This window comes from Petaurus breviceps, unplaced genomic scaffold, assembly GCF_028583685.1.
Source record: "Petaurus breviceps papuanus isolate PSGF00001 unplaced genomic scaffold, PetGlider_PUasm1.0 90822, whole genome shotgun sequence".
NCBI lineage: Eukaryota > Metazoa > Chordata > Mammalia > Diprotodontia > Petauridae > Petaurus > Petaurus breviceps.
In genome coordinates this window covers 6924566-6950639 of record NW_027187351.1, presented here as the reverse complement: position 1 = coordinate 6950639, position 26074 = coordinate 6924566, and the positions used below count along the sequence as shown (strand labels likewise).

Here is a 26074-nt window from a genome sequence, read left to right as displayed (position 1 = left end):
TCCCTTCCTTCCTCATGTTAAAACCTTCAATCATATCTGCAAATCTACAGACAAATCATAAAAGTAATATATGATGCTTCATGAAAGGAGTAAAATACATGTAGCTACTGGAATGTGTATTCCTGAGAATAGTTTGTTTAGGTTCTGTGTTATAAAATATTTTGTTACATGCAGTTTTACTGCATATTGTGAGTTATTACGTGATTTAATAATACTCATGCAGTTATGATGCATTAAGACAAAACAAACTTAAATTAGTAATTTAGGGAGTGGGGAAGAATTCCTGAACATATTTTCTTAATGACCATATGAGTTCAAAGCAATTAAATTTGCAGGAATTAAAAAAGGGTAAGGGATGATTCCTGATTCTAGTTTCTTAACAGAGACTTTGTTAACAGACATTATGTAAGATTAGTCAAAAAATGATGTTTTAGGAAAATAGGGGGTTTACAGTTTCTAGCCTAAAGACCAGATATTCTATTTGCTTTAACTACCAGTGCAACAGGCTCATGAATACAGCTCACCAACTTAGTTCAATACTGGGACAAAATAAAGTACTCACAGTTCTTCATAAGAAACCCATCTGGTTATCAGGGCAGAATATGGTGTCTTGTATGAGCTTCAGAAATACACCAAGTTGGAGGGGATGAATCCATGTGGGTGAGACTTTTTTTTAACTTAGATGACCCAGAAGCTGCCAAGGGATACAGGGACTTAAAAAGCTCCAAAGACAGCTTTATTAGGAAAACTAATCCCTATTGCAAGAAATTGAAGAATCCTTGTCCTAGACCAATATGCAAATGTATATGTGTGGGTATACATATATGTGTTATACATAAATACACCTGTGTGTACATATATTTTAGCATGTGTATTTTAATATTTGTATAGATTTATGTATATATTTATATATGAATGCATGTATATAGATATAGATGTATCATTCATGAAATGAACTATTGCCATACCTTCAAACTATCATACAATTATTTCTCTTCCTCTTCACAGTCAAACTTGAAGAAAAAAAAAAACTTTTCTACATCTTTGTCTCTCCTTCTCTCAATCCTTCCTTAACCCTTGACAATCTAGCTTGTGACCTCATCACTCAAGTATAACTGCTCTCTCCAACCAAAGTTACTAGTAACCTCTTCCTGACAGATGTGATGGTCTTTTTTTCATTCTTCATCCTTTACAAATTCTCTGTAGCATCCAATACAATTAAACATCTTCTCTTCTTGGATAGTCTTGGAAATTTTTTCTTGGCACTGCTTTAGCTTGATTCTACTATGACTTATCTGATCATGCCTTTTCTGTCTTCTTTGATGGTTCATTTTCAATATCACAGTAGCTACCTCTGAGTATAACCCATTGCTCTGTCTTAGTCACTCTTCTCTGTTCTCTCTAAACTCTCTCACTTGGTGACTTCAGCCATTTAATTATTATCTCAATGCACATGACTCTCAATTATATTTATTTACTCTCCTCAGCTCCAATCATACACCCCCAGTATCTATTGAATACTTTTTCAAAGTAGATGTCCTACAAATATCTTAAATTCAACCTGCCCAAAACATAACTCACTGTCTTTCCCAAAATTCCACTACTCTTCTGAATTTCCCTTTTCCTTTTTGAGGGTACCATCATCCTTCTAATTTACCCAGATTTACAAGTTTAGCATTATCTGTGAATCTTTGGTCTCCTCCATGCCACATATCCAATAAGTTGACATATTTCAGTTTTCTCCCATATCCATTCCCTTATTTCTATTCCTATGACTACCACTCTGCTTCAGGCATTCATCAATTCTCATTTGAATTATAATAGCATCTAAATAGGTAACCCTGCTTCAAATCCTTCCCCTCTAAATAGCTCCAAAAGTAATTTTCTTAAAGTGCAAGTTGGACTATGTCACTTCCGCTCAATAAACTGCAATCCTATAGTCTCTAGGATCAATTATAAGTTCCTTTGGCTTTTGAAGCCCTTCATAGTCTGACTCCAAATTACCTTTCCAACAGTATTATATATGACTCCCCTTTCTATACCCCATGATCCATCCAAACTTACCTTCTTACTCTTCCTCACAAATCATACTAAATCACTCATTTGTCCTTGTTCTCTTCCATGTTAAGAATCCATCCTCTCCTTACTTTGGCCTCTTGGAATTCTTGTTTCCATTCAAAATTCTGTTCAGTAACACCTTCCACATGAAGTTTGTTCCTGATAGCCTAAGATGCTTGTGCCTTCACCTAATGAAAATACCCTTGTATTTATTTTATATGTGTCTAGTATATACTAGACATGTTTTCTCCCCCATTAAAATATAAATTTTTGAGGGTAAGGACTGCCTAGTTTTTTGTCATGATGTCCCCAACACCTTCCAAGTTGTCTGATTCTCTTTAACTCTAATGTCTTTTCCCTAAAACTATCTGCCTCTTATCCTATATATATTGTTTGTTCAGTTGTTTTCATGTTATCTCCTCTAATATATCAAGCTACTTGTGAGCAGAGTTTATTTTCCTCTTACTTTGCATCTTCAGTATCAGTCATGTAGTAGATGTTTAAACGCTTATTAACTGATTTTTTACATAATAGGTGTTTCATAGATGCTTGTTGATGGATTGACTTGACAGAATCGAAGAATCATTGAATCCCTGAAGATTCACTGTAGACACCTTTAGACAGCATGTTATTTATAACATAAAGAATGTCAAAATTAGAGTCAAAAAACTTGCATTCAGATCCCAGCTCCAATATTTTCTAGTTCATGAGTTGTTCTTGGTTTCTTTATTTGTAAAATGCATATAATAATACTGGAACTATCCATCTCCTGAGATATTGAGATGAGTGCACTTCCTTATTGATAAAGCGATATCTAAAATGACTCATTTTTATTACTATATCAGGCATCCTACAGTAAGAACACCTTTCCTGCAAGTGAAAAAGGTAAAAGCTTATCCTCTGTCTGTCTTATGTCTCACTAAGTGGTTCATGAGCACTCATCTGTTTGCACAACTAGGAGTAAACCAGGATTGTGACTGCATTTGGGCAAGATAAAGCTGAGGCAGGATGTTTTCTCCCCTTAACATCAACACATACTGTATCGAGTCTAGAAAAATGGGTAAACACCTTCAAAAATGAAATAGATATTTTATTACTTTACAAATCTGAGCAGACCATGTACATGTTTGATGTTCATTTTACTGTACCATCACAAATTGTACCAAGTAACAAAATTCTTTATCACTAAAGCATCTGCATCAAGGATTCAGATTGCTTGCAATGACTAAAAAGTTTTATCTTTATTTTAAAATACCCATCTTAAAGTTTTTAATATCCTGAGGTTGTATTCTTTAAATCCATAGCTGTCTCAGACAAGGAATTTAAATCAATCCATCATCATTCTGTAATGTATTTTTTTTTGTATTTCACAGCCAGGCAGTTAGAAACACAACTTGGAGAGACAAAAGAGAAAAGTGTATTCACAAAGTCTTTTGCAAGTATCACTATCAGAATTTTATGTTAAAGAAAGAAATGAACCAAACTCATGGAGCTGTCTAAACTTTTAACAGAAAAGAAGAACAAAAAGCAATGTTTTCCAGAGAGTAAGTCAAAGCCACAAGAGAATATGTGCAATGAATAATTTTTTTCATAGCAAATTTGGTGTTTTATTTCAATTTAAAGACAGTTGATGCATCTCTACCTTCTCTTTTGATGACACTGACATCAGACAATCTCAAAATGCATTGTCTGCCTTACAAAAGATGGGGGAAAAGGCAAAAAGAAAAGAAACCCTTAGGAGACATATTAAAGTTTTCTAATGTTTTAATAAAATATACTAAGTGAATTCAAAAGAAATCCAGAGTAAGATAGCATGTGCTAGGCAACCAAGTCTGATCTCCTGTAATTATAGAACCTTCTTTCATTCTGGTAAACATATCTTTGCTTATAGAAAAAACAGGTTGCAGGCATGAAAAGAAAAGTAGACCATAAATTTGTAACAATTATTTCTCTCAATTCTAGCTATGGAATTCTTTGTAGAAGGAAGAGAAAAAATAACAACAGGAAAAAATAGCCAAATGCCTGAACTAACAATCTGGAGGTGAAAGTGGGTACCAACAGTTTGGGAATTATGGTTAAGACTGAGATGAAAAGTATTACTTATGACCATCATATGACAAGTAGTTTGTTGTAAGGCACAAACTGTATAACTTTTATAATAAATAGAAAACTGCCTGTTCAGTCATGCTCAACTCTTCACAACCCTATTTGGGATTTTCTTGGCAAAGATGCTGGAGTGGCTTACCATTTTCTTCTCCAGCTCATTTTACAGAGGGTAACTGAGGCAAACAGGGTAAAATTACTTGCCCAGGGTCCCATAATGAATAAGTGCTTGAAAACAGATTTTAAAGGAAAATGAGTCTGCCTTATTCCAAGCCTGGAACTTTATCCACTCTACCACCTAACTGCCCCTAACAAGAAACATGGATCCCTTCATTTTTTCCCTCTAAGTTAGCCCTTAGCCCAAGACTGAAAATAGAACTAAATACCATGATAATCAGGTAACATCCAAGTCTTAAATTTAATATTCACATATGATTTATCTCCATTTTTTATTTCTTTTCTCATTTATTTTCATGAGTTTCTACTTGGGAAGAAGAGATAGCTAAAGTATATGTGTTGAAGCTTTCAGTAATGCTAGTGATCTGGAGAAACAGAAAGAAAAGCTAGGAATACTAAGAAAGGGTGGAGAACAATTATATTACCAACAGATCCAGTGCCATAGAGAATATGTATAGCCCACAAGGGATGACTTTGAAAACAGGAGTCACCCATGTGGTGGAATTTTTAGGCATCTCCCCCAAGAAAGGAAATTTGGGATCATTAAAATCTTAGCAAATTTTCCCAAAGGCAATCTAGCTTGCCCCCACCTCTCAATCAGTTATAGGCATAATTCATTGTCCTTTGGCAGCTTATCCAAGACATAGTATGTACTGAAGAATGATTTCAGTGGTTTAAACATTCAATTATATGGTATGAACAATAGATAATCTTTTGAGTGATATTTCAGGACTTGATGCAAATAACTTCCACAAACTGTGTTAACCACAAACAGGAACACCTGAATGACCTGACCACCTTTAAAGAATACTCCTTGTCCTTGGACTCTTCACTGGACATAATTCATAATTGTGGAAAAAACTTTGGCCAGCATAGACCTGTTTTTTGGTCCTCTTGATATTTTTAAGTAGAGGTGTAATCAAGAAAAGTCATCTCTGTTACTCTTTCCTTTAAGGTAAAGTACATAATTAGAATGCATGCATGGGAATTACCTCATTGGAGAAGACATTTTTCTCTAACAAGCAAAACTACAAAAATATGTAGTTAAAAAAAGCAGGGATAGTGAGACCTTTTATAGTAATTTGTAAAGTGCATTGTTGATTGTAAATATATATATATATATATATATATATATATATATATATATGTATGTGTGTGCATTGTGTATGTGTCTGTGTGATCTTATGTAGAATATCATTTGAAAAGACAGCCTATTTTCTTCCCCTACCTTCATCGGGGACACTCTTGATAATTGTATTCTACAGATAGAAAAATTGGAACATGGATCCACAATTATTGATGATTTCTCAATCACCTTCCTTAGTAGCAATGCCTGAAATTATTTTCCAAATGTTTAATAACCATTTTTCTTCATCTCATCAAACCATAGACATTAGGTATCTTACCATATATCAAACCATTCTCACTATCTTCCTCTGGAATAATACCTTACAGATTACTCCTCTAAAGATGACACTCTACCTCCCCCCTCCATTGGAGCTAATCCACTCATATTTGGAATATCTTTTGAGGCTGAGTTATGTAGATAGGTTGAAACAGCAGTTTCAAACTCACCTTTATATTCTAGCCAACCCCAACCTTACTCCACATCCTATTTGTCCATCTATACCTTGAATGTGTTTCCCTTTGTCCTGTTGTCATATGTGTAAAATTATTCCCTATTCCCTATGCCTATATGGTCCACCTCCTGTTATGGAAACATTTATCAAATCAATGCTACATTTGCTTCTGAAAAAGAAGTGCTGACTGTCTAACAATTCTACTTATCACTACTGTTATTCCTCCAACTAAAACATCATTACCTAGTCACCACTCCCTAACATGTGTTGTCTCTCTATTAGAAATAATCTCTTTAAGGGTAGAATTGTTTCACTTGAAAATTTGTATTCCCAGTTCCTTCCCCAATGCCTGGCAAACAGTAGATGTTTAATAAAAACTTGTTTATTCTTTTCAGATCTCTTGAAAAACAATCCCTCAAAACTATGTGATATCTCATACAGGTACCCTCTGGGTATACTTGATCTCTTCCAGTTTCTTTTCCCATCTTTGGTATGTTTGGGTTTTTTTTTCCCCTACCTTTTCTAGTAACACATCAAGGACTATAATGTTAGAGTCTAAATGTGGTGACTCCTTATCATTGATAATAATATTAACAAAGATAATAATAGCTCACACTGACCTACATTTTTTTCCCACAACAGCCCTGTGAGGCAGATGCTATTACTGTGGATCAGGAAACTGTGGCTCAGAGAGGCTAAGCAAATGACCTTCCCAGAGTGACACAGCTAGTAAAAGTCCCAAAAGTATTGAAATACAGGTCTTTTCAGTTCAATATCCACTAGATCAGTTTAAGAATTTGTCTTTATAACCTTTACATGTACATAGATGTATATATTTGTGTGTATACACATGCATATGTAAATGTACACCTATACACACATGTATGTATGAATATACATATATACACATATATGTATATATGTAAATATACACATACATATATGATTTATCATCTGTCATCTTCCTTTAATGATTTCTTTTCTAAAATGCTCTCTGAATTAGTTGACTTCACTAGGTTTCTGATTAAGCTTTCCATAAAATTATTTTTCCTTCATTGTTTCTCACTGTTTAATGAGATTATATCTTTCATAACATTATACCATCCTTCTTCGTAAGATCTTAAAAATAAGTTCATTCTAAATCTGTATTGCCTTTCCTTGCCGCATCTCTCAGCTAGTTGAAAGGATGTAATGTTTGCTGACCAAAAGACATTCTAAACTCTCCTTATCTCTGTATTGTTGCAATTGACTAAACTTCCTAAGGAAATGGAAATGATTTGGGTAAATCTCTGCTCTTTTTATATATTCCCATTTTAAAATCAATAGGTTGTTTCACTAACTCAGATAAGAGCAATTTTATTGCACACTCTATTTTCTGTGTTTTTTTTCTAATTTGTCATTGAATTTAATCTTTACTAAGAAAATTACCTAACTGTACACAGACAGTTTATTTGGAAATGGCCCCCCACCTTGGAAACTAGTTGTTTTCTATTGCTGAAGATACAATTTCTTTTTTGTGGCATCATTTTGTGCTTATTATGTTCAGTGCCTCCTGACTTTCTACTTGAGGAAAATGTTCATTATCTATTGTCATCATATTGATGATTATCCAAAAATCAATGCATACCATTTGTTGTTAAATTTTTGCTCATTATACCCCTCTCCATACTATATCTTTCACACTGTAGAAGTCCTTAACCCCCCTAGAAGACATGTTGGATAATTAGTTACACATAAACCATGATATATCTCTCATTGATTCCAAAGATAATGTTTTGGTAAGAACAACAATGAATTAGAACTCAAGTAAATATCATGTTTCCTTACTTGCAAATTAGGTTTTAAAGTACATGATCACTGAATGAACACATATTTTAGACATTTGAAATCATTTACTCAAATACTTGCCTATAACCCATATCCTGACTATAGTTGAATTCTTTTTTTTGTTAATAAAAATTTTAAAGATATTTACTGAGTAATTTCTTTGGAATTAGTGTGTACAAGTTGCCTATGATCTTGAAAGTATGGTAATCATAAAACTCTCTTAGCAGAAAAAAGAAAGAAAAACATACGATGTCCATCACAAAGAGTACTTTTACACAAACAGTACTGCTCCAAAAATATACTACTAGCAACTCTTTACATCAATGGATCCTGCAAATTTAAGAAATAGTTATTAGGCATCAAATAATCAGCTAGTGGTCATCATGACAAAAAAAAAAAACCTCGGAGTGATTTTTTTTTTAATTCAGAGAAGTGACATCAAATTACCTACATCAATAACTATTGAAGAAAGAGAAGTTTCCTTTACAATATAGAGCAATGAACACTATATCTAATGCCATAGCCTACAGATACATGGTAAAGAAAAAACTCAAACTAAATTTTTAAATTATAAATTATAAAAAAAGCAGGTTTAAAAGTAAACTTGTCAGGGCAGCTTGGTGGTTCAGTAGATAGAGCATGGGCCCTAGAGTCAGGAAGACCTGAATTCAAATTTCACCTCAAACACTTACTAGCTGTGTGACCCTGGGCAAGTCACTTAACCCCAATTGCCTCCCCCCTCCCCAACAATAAATAAATAAATAATAAACTTGTCTCAAAACAAAAAGGTGAAGAGAGGAAACTAGTTTACCCTATTCATGAAGAAGTAGTATGATAGAAAGAATAGTGGACTTCAAGTCAGAGGACTTGGATTCAAATACTACCTCTTCCACTTACTACCCATGTGACCTTGGACAAGGCACTCACCTTCTTTGAGCATTAGTTCCCTCATTTGTAAAATTAGGGTGTTAGACTAGATAGCCTCTAATGTATCTTCCAGATCTAAATCTATAATCCTAAATCACTGTCAAATATCCAACAACACCTATAGAAAAAAACATAACACTTTTTTTTTCTAAAACTTCCCACATTTTAAGCCAAACACTACATATAAAATTCTGAGAAGCCAAGTCATCAAGCTTATCTTTGCAAATGAAATGGGGATAGATGTGAGAGAGATTCTGTAAAATTAAGCCAATAACCAGCTTCAATAATATCCAGACTTTTCTTTAAAAATCATTTAAACATTTTCCCCAAAATGTTTTTAACAAAAGTTAGCAATTAAAAAAAATGCACATAATGCTATGACAAAACTAAACAAAACATTCCAGTTGAAAAAGCAAATGTGAAAAAAATGATATTTTGATATAAAGCATGAAAGAGGGAAAAGAAAGTCTTGATGATTTCACCAAAAGGGGGACCAGTGAGTGTATGTGGCCCACAGACTATCATAGATATGACCCAGGGAGGGGAAGAGGAAGGTCACAGTTGTAATACAGCTTGATGCATCATTAGGTCGAAAGCTGAGTTTCACCCACATTGCCATCAGTGTTGAGTATCAAACGGGGAGAACTTGGCAGGGAGGGGAGGTAGTGCAGATCTCTAAGAAAAATCAGAAGAGAAGAGGAAAAGAAAATAGCATGAAGTTGAAAATCATGTTGAGAAACCATCCTTTTAAGTTCTTTCTGGAGGAACAAAAGGAAGGTTAAACCAGAAATACACCCAAATGCGAATTTTCACAAGTGCCTAAGCATAGCCCCACCCCCAAAAAGAAATCAGAAGAAAGAGGAAATTAAAAAGACAACGCTGAGTGAAGAGATCTTAGTTCCTTCTTGTTTAAAATAAAGAAACTTGTCCAAGTAAAGCAGATGGCATGGGTTTAGGATCACAGAATCTTAGCAGGGACTTAAGAGGCCATCTAGTTAAACCACCTTATTTTATTGAGAAGAAAACAGATAAAATGATTTGTTCACTGTAAGCACCAGAAGCAGTATTAGAGCCCAGCTCCTTTGACTCCACAGTCTGTGTTCTTTCCAATAGAAATAAAAATAATTATTTTAAATTCTAGCCTATATACACATATATATTACACACACACACACACACACAATCATCTCTCATGTCTTTTCTAAGACTGATTGAAATGAAATGACAACTCTAATTTTGAAGATTGAATTTACTGATTTTAAGAGAATAATCTAGCTCTCATATTTTTCTAATGGTCATCAGTTGCTTTTCATAAAAATCAACAGTTTTTCCACCAAAGAGCTTTGATATATTTGGGGAAATTGGACAAAGTAACATAAAGGCATCCATTCTGTCTTCTTCATTAGAACTTTTAAAAAGCAATTCAGTCAATATTTTAAGATTCATCTTTGAATTAATTTCCTATGGCTTTATATCTATTTGACTCCTAAGCAACAGATCAATTCAGTCATTTTACTCCTTTTCAATTCCATCTTTAATTATTAATCAATGGTTTGTGCTTGACAGTAACCTTAGCCTATCATAATAAATCTAAATCTACAAAGGAGAATATAGAGATCTTTGAAGGAAGATGAAAGGAAATTCATAGACAAAAAGAGAATGCCATGTTTTCAAGTGATCTTCAAGGCAGACTAGCCTGCATGCCAGAAAGCATTTGTGTAGAATTCTGTCTCATGTACAAACAACCCTCCCGTTAACAGCTCTTTCTGTAGTTGGTTAATAAGTCACAGTTATCTAATTATGGATTTGCTTTGACACTTTGCTTTTAGTACTCAAAGTTCATCTTTAGTTCAAAAGACTGTCCTTTCCACACTACAGTAAATACGATTCTGCCTAGTTTCATTATGTTTACTGTCAGACATTTTGCAACAGAGTTTAAAATCATATTTTATGGCACTGGAACTGCTTGGGAAAACTTATTGACTTCATAGTTCTATCCCTACTGTCTCCTGTCAAGTGGAACTGGCCCTCGTAACAAGAAGATTAGTAAATATGAGCTACCTCAATTTGGTCTAACAGTCTTGCTGACAATTTTTCCATTACATGGGTGGATGAGATCAACTGAGTTTGGAACTATTCAATTTATTCTGTGGCAACAGTTTGGGGAACACAATAGTCACTTGGATGAAATATGAGGTCTTATAATAATAAATCTCTGGATCAAGTACTAATTTTTAGTGCAAGTATTTCCCCTCTTCAATACCCCCCCAAAAAAACCTAAGTCTTTACATTTGCAAGTCTAGACTCATGTGTAGTCTTTGATGCCCTTTGAAAAATTCCATTATTTCAATTATGGATTCCAGAAATAAAAGATAGAATTGCTATTCAAGTATAAAGAATGATATTATTTCTAAATTAATTGAGAAGCTAATTGATAATATGTCATCTCTCTTATGTGCAATGACCCCAGTTATATCATTTCTATATGTACTTAGACAACAGAGCAAGACAAGGTATTTGAAGTTCTATACACATTCCCATAACAAATGGTAATGACATTGTTTAATCCTGTTTAATCTTTCTTTGGTTCCAAGTTAAAACTGGAGAAACATATAAGAATAAAGTGACTAAATACAAACAGAAATAGGTTAAAGGTAGTGTCTACATGACATCTGGTTATAAAGTCAAAACTTTCATCATTTTCTAAGTATTTGGTCTGTACATTGTCAAATTCTCAACTCTTTGGCAATACACAAATGAGAGGCAGTGTGTTATAGTGGATAGAGCACCAGTCTTGGAATGAGGAAGACCTAGGTTCAAATCTTGTCTTAGACACTTACAAACTATGTGACCCCAGACAAGTACTTAAAATTTAAGTTTCCTCGACTGTAAAACGAGGAGAGTAAGACTAGATGATTTCTAAAGTCCCTTCCAGCTCTAAATCAATGACCTGTTCCATATCTTGTTGAGAGGTCCTAACAACCATTCTATGCAAAAGAGAAGCAAGAAGACTTGTAAACAACAAGGCTGGCTCCTTTTAATGAAGAGAAGTACTTATGCCTGGAATGGAATTCTTCATTTGGAATTGATTTGAAATCATGACAAATTACTTAGAGATTAATTTGACATTCTGCAATCTATCCTATTTTGGAAGAATTACTAAATCTGAACACGTACATTGCTAAAAGAAAACTACACATCATCATGAGTTGTGGTTTTTTTTTTTTAATAATATTAGACCCCTTTCAAAAAATTTATTTGCAGGTGATTTTTGGTAATGGGTAAGATATAGTTTAACTTTTGACATTTTATTTTTCTACACAACAGATTTCTAAATTGCTTTTCCTCATTTTGCAAAAACATTCAAATGTCTAAAACTTCAGATTAATCTTAGAATATTATGGTGGCATGTACAAAGTAGAAAATAAGTGGTTTTGATGATGATGCAAATATGCTCACTGACTTGAATTACAATTGCTATAGTGTGAGGAATTAAATGTGGCAAGGCAATATACCAATACATTTTCTCTGTTTTATTTAAGTAGAGGGAAATATTTTGCTATAAACAATGGAAGAAATCACCTCTAATCACAGTTCTCAATCACTTGCATCACTAGCATCCTCAGAGATCCAAACACTTAGCAAATTCGTGCATCAGTCTTCATAAGAAATGTATAGACAAATGTCAAATATTTTTATTTCAATTTTGCAAAAACTGCAAAAGGAGGCCGATGTTGGAGAAAGATATTAAAACTGACTTGTTCAAGACCACACTGAGATTTAGAACCAGTGTTAGCAATCTCCCATCTCACTCTGGTTTAGCATCTTAGTATCTCTCATCCTGTGCAAATCATGACATAAATTATTGCTAAGATTCTCACACAAATCACATCTACATGTAAAAAAGGTTATGATCACACTCTACAACACCAGGATTTAATGTTCACGTCAATCTTTACTGTATCAATTCATGGCTAAGACTCCTGTGTTTCTTTTTCTTCCAAGTAAAGATTTTAAAATTCAAATGGGGATTATATTTCCATATTTAGTATATTTTCATCAATAAAAGGGAATCATGTCAAATCTGACTTAAAATATGTTTTTAAAATTGTGTCATTGTAGAGAAAATATGAAATAGTAGTTAGAATACTGAGCTTATAGACAAGAAGGTTTGGGTTCAAACTCTGCCTGTGACATTTACTCCATCTGTGACCCTGGGCTACTCATATGCATTGTATGTGTCCCAAGAGATACTCTATGAATGGTTTTCGAAATTGTAGACAGACTAGTTGATGGAAAGAGTTCCCACCCTTGGAGTTCCCTATGCTAAGGAAATCATAGGTCCTAAGCATACGGATATATACATACATACAGACATCAGACATACATACATATATACACACATACATACATATAGAGTGAGAGAGTATTGATTCAGAATTGGACATTTTTCTAAGCAGCTAATAGAACATCTATTAAGCCTCTAATATGTATGATTGATATAAGGGAAATATAACTTGATTTTATATGCAAATGAATTAAGTCCTAAAACACTAAGGTGACTTGAACTCAAGTCACTAACTCAAAGTGTTCATCAAAAAGATCTCATCAAAAGGTACATGGCTTTGTTTTTATAAGAAGAGAATTGCTTTAATCTACGCCAACCTTCATCTTTTCTTATAAGTAATGAAACTAAATTAGGATAGGGAAATCACCGATGTGATTTCATTGGTATCAAGAACTCATCAATGAGCAAACTCCCTTTATAAAGTAGGTCAGCCACCTTCTTTCCTACGTATAATCTGAGGGAGATGCTACAACACTGAAAGGCCAAGAGACTTGCCTGGTCTACACAGTCAGTAGATGTCAGAAGCAAAACTTGAATCCAGATCTTCTTGAATACAGGACTAACTCTATCCATTGTGCAATCCTGCATTTCTATAAGGTATAGTAATACTTTGAGAAAGAAAATACTATATTATATAAGCCATAATTATCTTCACTCTTTCTTCTACCATAACCCCTTGACCTCCAAAGCAATCAGCTAATAGTGGGTTTAAGTTCTTAGAAAAATATCTCTGAACCTCCTTCAAAGTTTATGCTTGTTTACTAATAAAGTCAGCTTATTTTTTTCCAATGTTGCCCTTATAGTGGATACACCTCAGACCAAAACATATCATAGAATTAGTCATCATAAATATATTCAATGAAGTATACTCACCTGCCCAGCAAAGAGGCCATTGTTTTCTTCCAAGTATTTACTGAAAGGGTTTGGCTCATATGTCTCCTCCTCTTCTTTCCTCAATATTATTTTGGATTTTGCTGAAACTGGACGAATTACTCCAGGTTTTGTCTTCATGCACAAATGAAAACATAAAAATAAGATGAGTAAAAGTGAATTAATATGCTTTATCGCTGAACTATTCAAATATTTATCGCAGTTCAATTGTGTTCAACTTTTCTTTCTGTAATAATCTCACTAAGGTAAATTGGGGAATGAGGAAAACATGAAATTAAGTTACAGAAAAAGTTCAGGAGGTTTTAAAATTTTATTCATGTTATTTTTAATTTGTAGAATGAAATATGATAACTTTATTATAAATGTAAAAGGAATAATAAGTTGTCCGTAATAGATTTGCAGTTTCAAGCTCAGGAACTTTTAAATTCATTCACTAAATTCTAGTATCATGACATTAAAATGCAAACAGTTTTCTTTACCCAGACAAAGTTTCCATTATCTATGCCAGTCACTATTATCATCATGCCCAAGACAATTCTTATCAAGAAAACATCAGGATTTCATACACACAGAAACCCAGAGGAGGTTAAAAAAAATCAAAGAAATGATCAACAAAGTTATAAAACTATTCCAAATAGATACAAGTTGAACAAAAGTTGGTGACATTCTTACTGCTTAAAACTACAGTTCCTTTTGGAATATAATAAATAAACCCTATTCTGGAAATGCTGTTTTCATATAAATCAAACCCTTGGGGACTACATCTATCTCTCAGTGTAAAAATCCTTCACATATATGCCAACTGTAGGAACTCTGAGCAACTGTACAGAGAGGGAACATTAGGTGATATAGTAGATAACAGTATTGGAATTGAAGTTAGGAAGCCTAAAGTTCTAATCCTACCTCACACTTAAACTGTATGATACTGGACAAGTCACTTTGCCTCTGTCTTTCAGTTTGCTGATCTGCAAAATAGGAATAATGCTGGCATTTACCTCACAGGATTGTTGAGAGGATCAAATGAAATAATATAAATAAGCACTCTGCAAAACTTAAAATGCTACATAAATCTACTTAATTGTTGTAGTTGTTGTTGTGGTGGTGGTGATGATTATGATTATTCCTAGACTGAAGAGGATATTAAGAATAGAAATTAATTTTTAAAAAGAAAATAAATAGGAATCTGCTATCTAGCCATCTTCAAAACTTCCCTGAAGATTACAGTGAAGTATAAGCATTGAAGAACTCTGAAAAAGACAGGGGAAAGAAGACTAACTGAAGGACTTCATACATTTGGAGGGATTCCATCTACTAGGAGAGATTGCAAACTGTTTATATAGTTTTAGAAATTAGTTTTATACAGTTTTAGAAATTTATATCACTTGTAGTTTTAGAAATTATATTGTTAGACTTTTAGTTTTATAGTTTTAGAAATTTGTACCACTAGGATCCGTAGCTAATAAGTACCAAAGATGGAGTGAGTGTATGAACCTATACCCTCCTAACTCCAAGTATCTACTGTGTCTACTCTGCCATGCTGCCTGAAAATCTGTGACACATTGTAAACATAACAACCAGGCAAGGATCTTCAATGAGCCATAGTATCCAGTCTTACTTTACTTATATCCTTCCCTGAACATAAATTTCAGGTACCAGTTAGCAAGTGGAGGGAGAGTGGAGGATTAGGGTTCATTTTAGAGGTCCATCAAATGTCTTTGAAATGAATGGATAAAGGAAGGAAGGAAGGAAGGAAGGAAGGAAGGAAGGAAGGAAGGAAGGAAGGAAGGAAGGAAGGAAGGAAGGAAGGAAGGAAGGAAGGAAGGAAGGAAGGAAGGAAGGAAGGAAGGAAAATGGGTGAATAAGCATTTTTGAAGCATTTACTATTTTTCAGGGGTTGTATTAGGTTCTGGGGATAACAGGGAGGCAGCAGTGAATTATTTTACTTAGAATAATTCTGTCTCTTCATAAATTGTCTCTTCATTCAATTAAAGATTCAAGAGTACTTTTAGGACCTCAAGCACCTAAAACCCAAACAATTCTTCATTTCTCCTTTTCTCTCATATCATAACACATTATTGTAGCATTCTAAGTTTGAAAAATTAACCATGTTAATTTAACCATGTTAAATATTACCTTTATTTTATAGGTGAGGATTCTGGTGCTCAATATGCCTAGAAAGTGTAATAGCAATAACACTAGAGAAGAAAATTAGAGGAACAATAATTATAAAAGAGGGGGGAAATTTAGCTCTATTTGTAGGTGGTACAATGATCTATTTAGCAAATCCCAGAGAATCAATAAAACAAATGATAGAGAAAATTGAGTAATTACTTCAATAAAGTAACAGAGCAAAAACTAAATTCACAAAAACCACGAATATTTCTGTATAGTAACAAAAACCCAGAAGAAATGAACATGAGAAACACCATTCAAAACAACTACAAAATATTTTAATTGGATTTTCATGTACTTAGATCCAAAGAATATAGGTATAAATACAATTTATTTAAGGAAACATACTTTATGGAAAAAGGAATGAACAAAATGGAGGGATAGTCACAAACATTTATATGTTTGGGACATGTCAATATATTTCACATTACATTTTAGTGATATATTTATTTTTGTGTCATCTACATTTCTTCATGTTAATTCTCCCTACCTCTTGGAGAGGTAACCTATATCATAAATATTTTAAAAGAAAAAGATAAAAACAAATGAGTAGAACCATTCAATAGATTGAAAAATTCTGAAAAACATATAATTTTTCACACTAGTGAATTTCCCAAAAGAATGTAAAGGAATGGGGTTGGGGGGAAGGAAGCATCTTCTCAATATTCTTCGGTGAAGCTGTGATTATCATTTGTAATTCTGCAGTGCTTGCTTTTGATTGTTTTATAACTGTTTTTTATTCTATGTATATTATTTTTCTCATTGAATATATTGTTTTCTTGATTCTGCTTACTTTACTCTGCATCAGTGCATCTGAGTATTCCCAGACATCTCTCTCATCAAAATTCATCATTTCTTACAGTACAGTAATATTCAAGTTAGTCAATAAACATTATTAAATGACTCCTGTTGACAGGCACTGTAATAAGCTCTGGGGATAGAAAGAAAGAAAACATATAGTCCCTTCTTAGAAGAAGCATGTAGTCTAATTAGAGAGACAACATGCAAATAACTGTGTACAAACAAGCTACATACAGAATAAACTGGAAATAATAGCCTGAGGGAAGGCACTAGAATTAAGGGGTATAGGGAAAACCTTCCTGTACTAAGTAGGATTTTAGGTGTGTCTTAAAGGAAGCCAAGGGAGATATCAGCAGACAGAGAGGATAAAGTACTACCCAATGGTAGCAATTGCCCTGTATCCCTCATCATGAAGTCCATTTCTCCCCATGGCCATCCCATGATCCTTCTCTTTCCCATTTGATATGAAATCTTTTCTCCAAATTCTTGCCCTCCCACACTTCCATTGTTTTTAAATTTTTTATTATCTTAACTTTTATTGTTTTTTTCTTTTTAAATTAAATTTTGTGTTTGTTTTTAGTTTACATCATTCATTTCCACAAGATTTTGAGGTACAAATTTTCTCCCCATCTTTCCCCTACCCACTACCCTAAAACAGCGATCCCACTGAATACCCCCTCCCCCAATCTACTCTATCCTATATCCTCCCCCATTCCTCCTCTGACTTTCCAGTAGAGCAAGATGGATCTCTATGACCCAGTGCCTGTCTCTTTTCCCAATTGCATGTAATATATATATATATTTACATTTGAATTTAAAACTTTGAATTCCAGATTCTTTCCCTTCCTCCATCATCACCCACCCTTACTGGGAAGATAAGCAATTCAATATAGGTTATTGTATCAACAATGCAATATTTGTCCTACAGGCTGTCTGGCTTTCGAGGCCCTGGGCTTCCTGGTGCTTCTAAGTAAAGGCTTGTGGGGAACCCCCCCAAAAAAATAATGCAATATTCACAATGCCTACAGTAACTATAAATATGCTGATGTGGTTATTAATCACAAAATATACCAGGCTCTCTACATGGGAATAAAACTAGAACATTTATTCAAATACTAGAAAACTGAGTCTCAAAACCAGAAAGGCAGAGCCATCACAGTAGTTATGAAGTTGGCACACACAGTTAATGTAGTAAACACCCACATTCTCAAGCCTTCAAAACAGAACAGGCTACCTCAGGCAAAGGTCCTCCTCTCCCCACTCATGGCAACTGCTCAGTGCCTAGGAAGTGTACTCCCAGCAGCTCCAGCCCCCTGCAGTTTCCATCCCTGGCAGTCATCAGCAGGAGTCCTTAGCAGAAATTCTGGCTGGCTCACAAAAAGGAGTTTTTCACACCTTTGCCTCTACCTCAGCCACTACTGCTAGTGCTGCTGGCTGCTACTGCTGCCACCACAAGTCACCGCAGGCACTCTAGCTTGGCTTCTGCTTCCTCTTGTCCCACCCCTTCCTGCTACATCAGCAAATTGAAGGGTCATGGAAGATCTTTAAATCCCATAACCCCTACAGTTATACATGTATAGCTATGCAAAACATTTCCATAGTGGATATATTGTGAAAGACTGACTATATTTCACTCCATCCTATCCTGCCATCCACTTGCTCTATCCTCTACTTTGACCCTGTCCCTTTTCAAAAGTGTGTGCTTCTAACTTCCCTCCCCCCAACCTGCCCTCCCTTCCATAATGCCCCCTCTCATCCCCTTCCCCCCACTCTCCTGTAGGGTGAGATACCCTATTTAGTGTGTATGTCACTCCTTCCCTAAGTCAAATTCAATGAGAGTGGGGCTGACTCATTCCTTTTTTCCTTCCTGTTGTTCCCCTCCATTGTAACAGTTTTCTCTTGCTTCTTCTATGTAGAGATAGTTTACCTTATTCTGTCTCTCCCCATCTCCTCTCATTATATTCCTCTCTCACTTCTTAATTGCACCTTTTAAGTATCATCACTTCCTATTAAATTGGTCCTGTGTCTATGTATAACTGTACACATATATACACATACTCACATATGTATGTGTATATGTCTATTTTTTCATTTGTTTGGATCTGTTTTATAGTATCTTGATTTCTCATAAAGTCACTAGCTTCCATTTGCTCCAATCTAATTCTGAAGGAATGATTCTCTTCAGTGAGCTTTTGAGATTCTTTTCCATCCAGCAAATTTTTAAGGCATTCTTCTCCCCATTGACTTCTTGAGCCTCTTTTGCCATTTGAGTTACTCTATTTTTTAAGGTGTTATTTCCTTCAGTCAGGTTGTTGACTCTCTTTTCATGATTTTCCTGCATCATTATCATTTCTCTTCCCAATTTTTCCTCCACTTATCTTGTTTGTTTTTCAAAATCCTTCTTTAGTTCCTCTATGGCCTGTAACCAATTCATATTTTTCTTGGAAGCTTTTGGTGTAGGCGTTCTGACTTTGTTGACTTCCTCCTGTTCCATGCTTTGATCCTTTTTTGTTCCTAAAATAGGAGTTCAAAGTCAGATTGCTGAGCTTGCTTTTCTTCCTTTGCTTGCTCATGTTGCCCCTCAATTACTTGATTTTTAGCTTTTTGGCACAGTAGAACTCTGATTCCAGAGAGGAGAGCTTTGTCCCAAATCACTGGTGTTTTTGCAGCTGCCAGAGCTATTAGCTGTGTGCCCTCTCAGAAGCTTCCACTGGCTCTGGCAAACTGGTCGTGCACTCCAGGAACACTACCATAGACAGTGGTCCAGATCCAAACCGGTTCAAGCAAGAGTGATTACCCCTCAGACTGGTTGCTTGGTTATCTATTATTACCTACAATCTGCAGGCCAGGAGCTCTGAGGCAGCCACACTACAGCAGCTACTGCACCTCAGCTCAGCTGCTTTTCCCTCCAGGGGCAGAGGCCAGCCCGCTGTCCTGGACTCCCTGTTCCCAAAGTTCACACTGACCTCTCACTTTGTCCTTGGCATCTATGGCTTGATAATTCTGGGAATCACCACAGCTACTGGTGATCTACTGTCCTGAAGTCCCTCCAGCTGGTGGCTGGCTGTGGCTGCCCTGGAGCTAAAACCTTGGGCTCACGTGGGGCTGGGCTCTGTTCCCAGAGTGCTGCAATGGCCTATTCTTTCCACCCTGCTGGGCTATCTTCAGAGGAAGATTAATTTCTCTCTGTCACTTTGTGGGTTTTGTAGCTCTAAAGTTTGTTTAGAGTCTTTTTTTTTACATGCATTGGAGGAGGTAGAAGCAGGAGACAGGCAAAAGTCCTGTTTCTACTCTGCCATCTTGGCTCTGACGCCCTCCCCCCCATCCCACACTTCTTGATACTGATTTTTTCCTTAGGAATTCTTATTCACCTTTTCTTAAAGAAGGACTCAGTACATAGAGGCACATCTCTTTCAAAGATATTATTCTCCCTAAGCAAAAATTTCTGAAGATTATACCCACCACAAATTCCTCATTTCAAACTAGAGATTATATCTCTCTTCTCATAGGAATGATTATCAGTAGAACAAAATAATTATCTGAGCACAGAATTGAGGTTTACCATATTCTTTCACATAACGTTAGTCCCACACTTTGCCAACTCAACTATTCTGCAATAGTCCATTTTCTTTCTGAGAGAGTGTCAAAGTTATCTTCCCTTCATTATTGACTAATTTGATTAGGATATATGATAAATTGTCCTCTATTCTCTACATTCTAATTCCTCTTATATGCACTCTCCCAGTATGGTGTTTAACTTATAAAACCCAATGATTAACCTGAAGTGGGAGAAGAGGAGGTTGTAGGATTTAGTCCAAGTGTTTCAGGCCTATTTCTCCACCATCATTTATCCTAGTTATGTTCCATCTTAATCTTTTTCACTTTTTATACTTTAAGAAGGAAATCACTAACTGTTATTGTTGTTTTAAGCACTTATATGCTTTTTCCCTTTCAGTTATTTTTTTTCTTCTTTTGTCTCAAAAGATGGAATAATTTATTTTGTTACTTGGGCTCTATTTGGTAACAGAATTTATTTTTATTCCTGTGTTTTTGTAGAGTGTGATATTAGCAAACTGAATAATCTGTTCCCATCTTTTTTCCCCCCAGGAATGTCTTGAATATCTCTCTCTTTTTTTTTTACCAATGATATGACTCAAGCTTGCAAGATATGTAATTTGGGTATGTATCTTGAGCTCTTTTGTTTTTCAGACTATATTATTCTTTGACAGTCACTCACTGACTGTGTTCAGTTCATTTTGAAAAAAAATGGAGAATATCTCTTTACTTTTTTCTTATTGCCAGTTATGAATGTGTTCTATAGTTTACTCTTTACAGATGAAGAATAGTGTAAAAAATGATTTCACCAAAATCCCATGCCACAAAGTAATGTCACAGGCTGAAGAACAAATACCTAAAAGCCTTTCTCACTAAATTGTGGTTCTATCTTTAGGTGTTTCCTTGACCTGTCATTCTAGCTACCTCCAATTTAACTTTGTACATCAACCTTCTCATAAAAGGGAAAGCTAGCAGACTTTTCACCTTTAATTCCTAATCAAAATTCTGCTCTTGCTTACTTGGCTCTTCCTGGACTCAGTAGGACTCTGGCTCTCTGATTCTGGCAATGAAAGGCAATCTAATTTATTAAAGCCATGTCCAGGCTAAAAATATGGGAAATTATTGAATATTGGAGTAGCAGTGGTTTCAAGAGGTCAACTAATATATCCCCATTGTGAGGCATGATTGCATGGAAATCAAACCGAATAAACAGATGCCTTTTATTAATTTGGATCCCACATAGGGTAGGCAGCATGTCCAAAAATCTTTACTGAATCAAACTGAATACTTAATAATCCCAGGGAAAGAAATTCCACAGTCTTCCCTTTGGCCCATTACATAGTTTAATGGGGGAAGGAGGGGGCAGGATGGCAGAAGGAGCATGTAATAGGAATTGTGAAAATATCCCAATGAAATAAATGAAAGGATGAGATCTAAAGTGTACCAGATGGTCACATGGAGTCTTTCAGGGCCATATTAACAATCACTCAGAAGCAGTGAAAACACAGCTGTAGACAACAATGACTCCAGCAGATTTTCCTGGCTGGGAATGTCTACTACTACTGGTGCCACTTTGGGCTGCCTATCATTATTACACAAGTTGAAGGACACTATTTCCTCTCCTGAGCACATCGACCCTCCTCAGGATCCTAGAGATGGTTCAAAAGATGAAGGCGGCCCAGATTGGGATCTGTACAAATGTTATATTTAATCAAAATGTACTCCCACCACAAATAATTCCCATTATTTATAAGGAACTGTATGGGCTGCAAATATGGATGACACACAGATCCTGTCCTCAAGGATTTTATGGTCTAGCGGGGAGAGAAAGCAAGTATAAACATAATTCAAAAAGCAAAACAGAATGTGATAAGAGACTTAAACTGCTATGGGGTTTGGAGGAGATAGAATAATATGTAGTTTGAAAACTAAAGAAAGTATTCACATAGGAAATGGCTTTTCATTGTCACCCATACCATTCATGTGTGTTTTGGCACCACTCTCAGGGACATCTACTCCCCACCCCCTGCATATACTTGGGTTCTCAATTACTCTGTTATCAGCTCAAACCTTCATCAGTTGTGATTCTTCCTTTTGTTTTTGATTTGTTGTGTAGGTTTTGGGGGGGGGGGGAGATGTAGGTATCATCCAATTCCTCTTAATCATTTAACAGCAAGTAGTCTTTACAAAAGAATGTTTACTTCAAAGGTATAGCAAGAACAAGAATGCAAACATTTCTCCCAGCACTTGAAGAACCCTTCCACCACTACCACCACCACTACCACCACCCATGGCACCTCATTCTAAGAGGGGAGAAGGAGAGGAAGTATTAAGCTTGAAACCTAACTAGCATATAGCATTGGTCCTGATAAATTCATGTGGCACAATTGCCAAATGAATCCTTCCATGGGCTGGAGCACTGAAGGTTGTTCCTAACAAACACTCCATGCTCCCCAGGGTATCAGTCATGTACTGAATGAGAAACCCAGCCTGAGCTCTAATGCCTACCTTCCTGGGAGTCTTCTGTCCTATGCTCCATCAGTCTTTTGAAACTCCTAAGATTGGAGAGTATACACCCTGCCCTTTACTATTCACCATGAGTGAAGGAATCACTGAGATCCACAAAAGTAAATGAATGAGGCAAATAACTTAAAATGAGAGAACTTTTGAATGCTTCTACAATCAATGAAAGAGCTTCCTCTCCAGTATAGAAGGTTAGCCAAGGAGTAACCAATTGCAGACTATCTGGGCATATTCCAGTCTGTCTCTCCAAGAAACTTTTGTTTATATATCATCATGATAATTCTAGAAGCATTCTCTAATATCTTCCACATGGTGACGTCATTTGAGCAAGCTGATGGGATCTACAAATTCAAAATATCACAATTATATTTTCCCCTACTTGAAATATTTTCTGTCTCCAGAAAAATAGGTAGGAATGCATTTTTAAAATTCATTGTCCATGTTCCCAATCCACAGCAGCACTTCTGGGGTCTCTGGGGAGATGTATGCTTTATTCTTTCACTTTCTATTCCAGTACGAGGCAAAAATAAATCTCAAAATGTTCTCTTATATAACCACATATGTATAATCACAATTATCCTCAAATACCAAGTATTGAAGATTCAAAAAAACAATTATAAAGTTTACTAAATATTGTTTCTTGCTTAGTACTCAACAAATACTCGGTACTTAAATTGCCTCCTTCAACCCAAAAGTAGAAAAAAAGAAAAAGAAAATACAAAGAAAAAGTTTCCTGTCACAAAATGAAATCAGGTCCATACAGAACTTTCCAGAACACATGGATCCCTCTCCACAGGTATTTAGAGCCTAGAGTCAGCTAGGCATCAAGTCTTCACTCTCAGATGAGAAACTCACCACCTTGGTTGAAAATCTTCCATGATTCCCTCAGTTCACAAGGCCTTCCAACTGGGGACTGGATAAAATTTTCTATGGATCCCTTTCTACACAAGACATAACAACATTTCTTTAGGCATCCCTGCACTGTAGGTGGTCTCATTAGAGGTCCAGACAAATATCCTCTAAGTTCTTATTCCAAATAGCACCTGAAACTTCCCCCAATTGATATTGATCTTCACGACATCAAGGGCAATACAAGTGGGAACTATAAATTCCACCCCCCCCCCCCAAAAAAAGAAGTAGGTTCAGAGAAAATAACTAAACAATGTCAAATAATCCTGAAGACCAACGAGGCTGACTAAAAAGGAGCTAAGCACTATGGGATGATTGTTTGAGATTTCTAGGCACCCATGAAAACTTTATCCTATGAACTTGCAGGACATAAGCATTTAACATGAGGCAAACATACTAAGTGTTTCTAAGTGAAAAAAGAGCAAATATGAACATTTCTTAATCAGGCATCAGCACCCTAGCAACACTGTACATTCTAATTTCTCATATTAAACTCAATATCAATAAGGATTTATATATAATATACATATATGTAAATATGTGTGTATATATAATTCATATGTTTACATGTGGGTGGGAGTGGGTGGGTGGGGATGGGTGTGTGTATTCAGCAAGGATCAGTATCTAAACATTAAAGGAATGAATCAACAAATGCAAAGTTTGCAAAATTACCTCAATGGAACTGACTTGTAAGGAAACATACACTGGGAAGAGGAAGGAAAGGGGAGAGGTACTGATTGTATAATTACAGCCTAAAAATATTTGTCAATTTCTTTAGGTCCCCCAAAATTGAAGTGTCTAAAATTTAAAGCCCTGGGTAGAAAATGTCTCTATAGATCCCCATAAAAGCAAAAGGTATCATTTTATCACAGATGAGCCTTCCAGATTTAATATTAATGCTCTGGGCCCACTGTCTCTAGGCCAGGCCTGTTTTGTCTCTTCCTCAGGGATCTTAGGTGCTCTGAGGAGATGGGGTATGCTTTTCTCTACTACCATCAGTTCAAATCTCCAACAACTATTTTGCTCATTGCCATGAGCCATCAATTAGCACCTCAGTTCCGTTTAATCACATATAAATAGGTAGTTTTATGAAAGATATTTATTTCATAGATATACTGAGAATAAACATATAAACATTTCTCCTAATACTTCAAGAGTATAATTCCCCCCTATACCAACTTGGTCCCTTGGATGGGAGCAACTGGTAGAGGAACTGGGCTCAAAATTTTGCTGAGCTCTTACATAACACTAGTGGCTTCAAGTTCATGACCAGATATGCCATGCCTACCAGATAAGCTTTCTTTTCAGCTCCTGCTGATTTTGACTTTGGATCAAAGACTTACTATTAACCTTAGATCAAAGGATCACAGGTTCAGAGATGGAAGGAAACTTTGAGGTCTTCTAGACCAACCCAAGCCACTTATAGATGAAGAAATAGTCAAAATTTTGTAGAATTATGATTCAATGGCTATGAATGTATGACTTTTGCAGAAAAAATGGTAATAGAGGATTTATAAAATCAGATTTAGAACAGGAAATTACCTCAGAAGTCATGCTCTCATTTTATAGAAGAAGAATCTGTGACCCTGAGAAATTAACTTGCCAAAGATTACCTGGGAAGTAAATTAAAGAATGAAGATTCAAATCCAGCACTATTTCTACTTCAAAGTGCTGAAACTTTAATTTGCTACATAATATGGGAGGATACAGGTGTAATGGTAATTTGAAGACCCCACTGTGTAATGGCAAGTAAGCAGCTACTTAGCACTTAGTAACTAATAAAACCTCTGTGAAAGAAACAGAAGGTATGAATCCCTGTTCCTGACATAACAGGAATGGGTTGGCTGAAACAGGAAGAAGCTAATGCTGTGTGTATAAGAAAAGCCCCAGAAAGGCACAGTCAGAATTTCCTGGGACAAGAATCTGGAGGCAGAGAAGCTACAGAAGAGAGAATCGAGAACTGAGCCAGAATTTCCTGAGAACTTGTGATGGTGGAGCTTCTTCTGAACAGGAGCCCAGGAGGCCAACAGGCCAGGAGCCCACAAGTCCCCTTCCCCCAGGCTGGATAAGGTGATTCTGATTTTTTAAACAAGCTGCAGAAAACTGAGGAAGCATGACTGGGATGCAGGGACTTTGTGGCTTGGTTGAGCCTTGAATTCCCTGGAGCAGAAATGGTGAAGGATTTGAGATGGACTGGACCCTG

General features: G+C 35.6%; 1 protein-coding gene across 6 annotated transcripts in view; it reads right to left on the bottom strand.

The window, feature by feature from the left end:
• MLIP (muscular LMNA interacting protein) overlaps positions 1–26074 on the bottom strand; it is a 396856-nt gene that overhangs the window by 96045 nt on the left and 274737 nt on the right. For all 6 annotated transcript variants that reach the window (XM_069070633.1, XM_069070635.1, XM_069070636.1 and 3 more), the window contains one exon: positions 13894–14025. In XM_069070633.1, coding sequence (XP_068926734.1) covers positions 13894–14025 — 132 coding nt within the window. The remainder of the gene's footprint in view (positions 1–13893; positions 14026–26074) is intronic.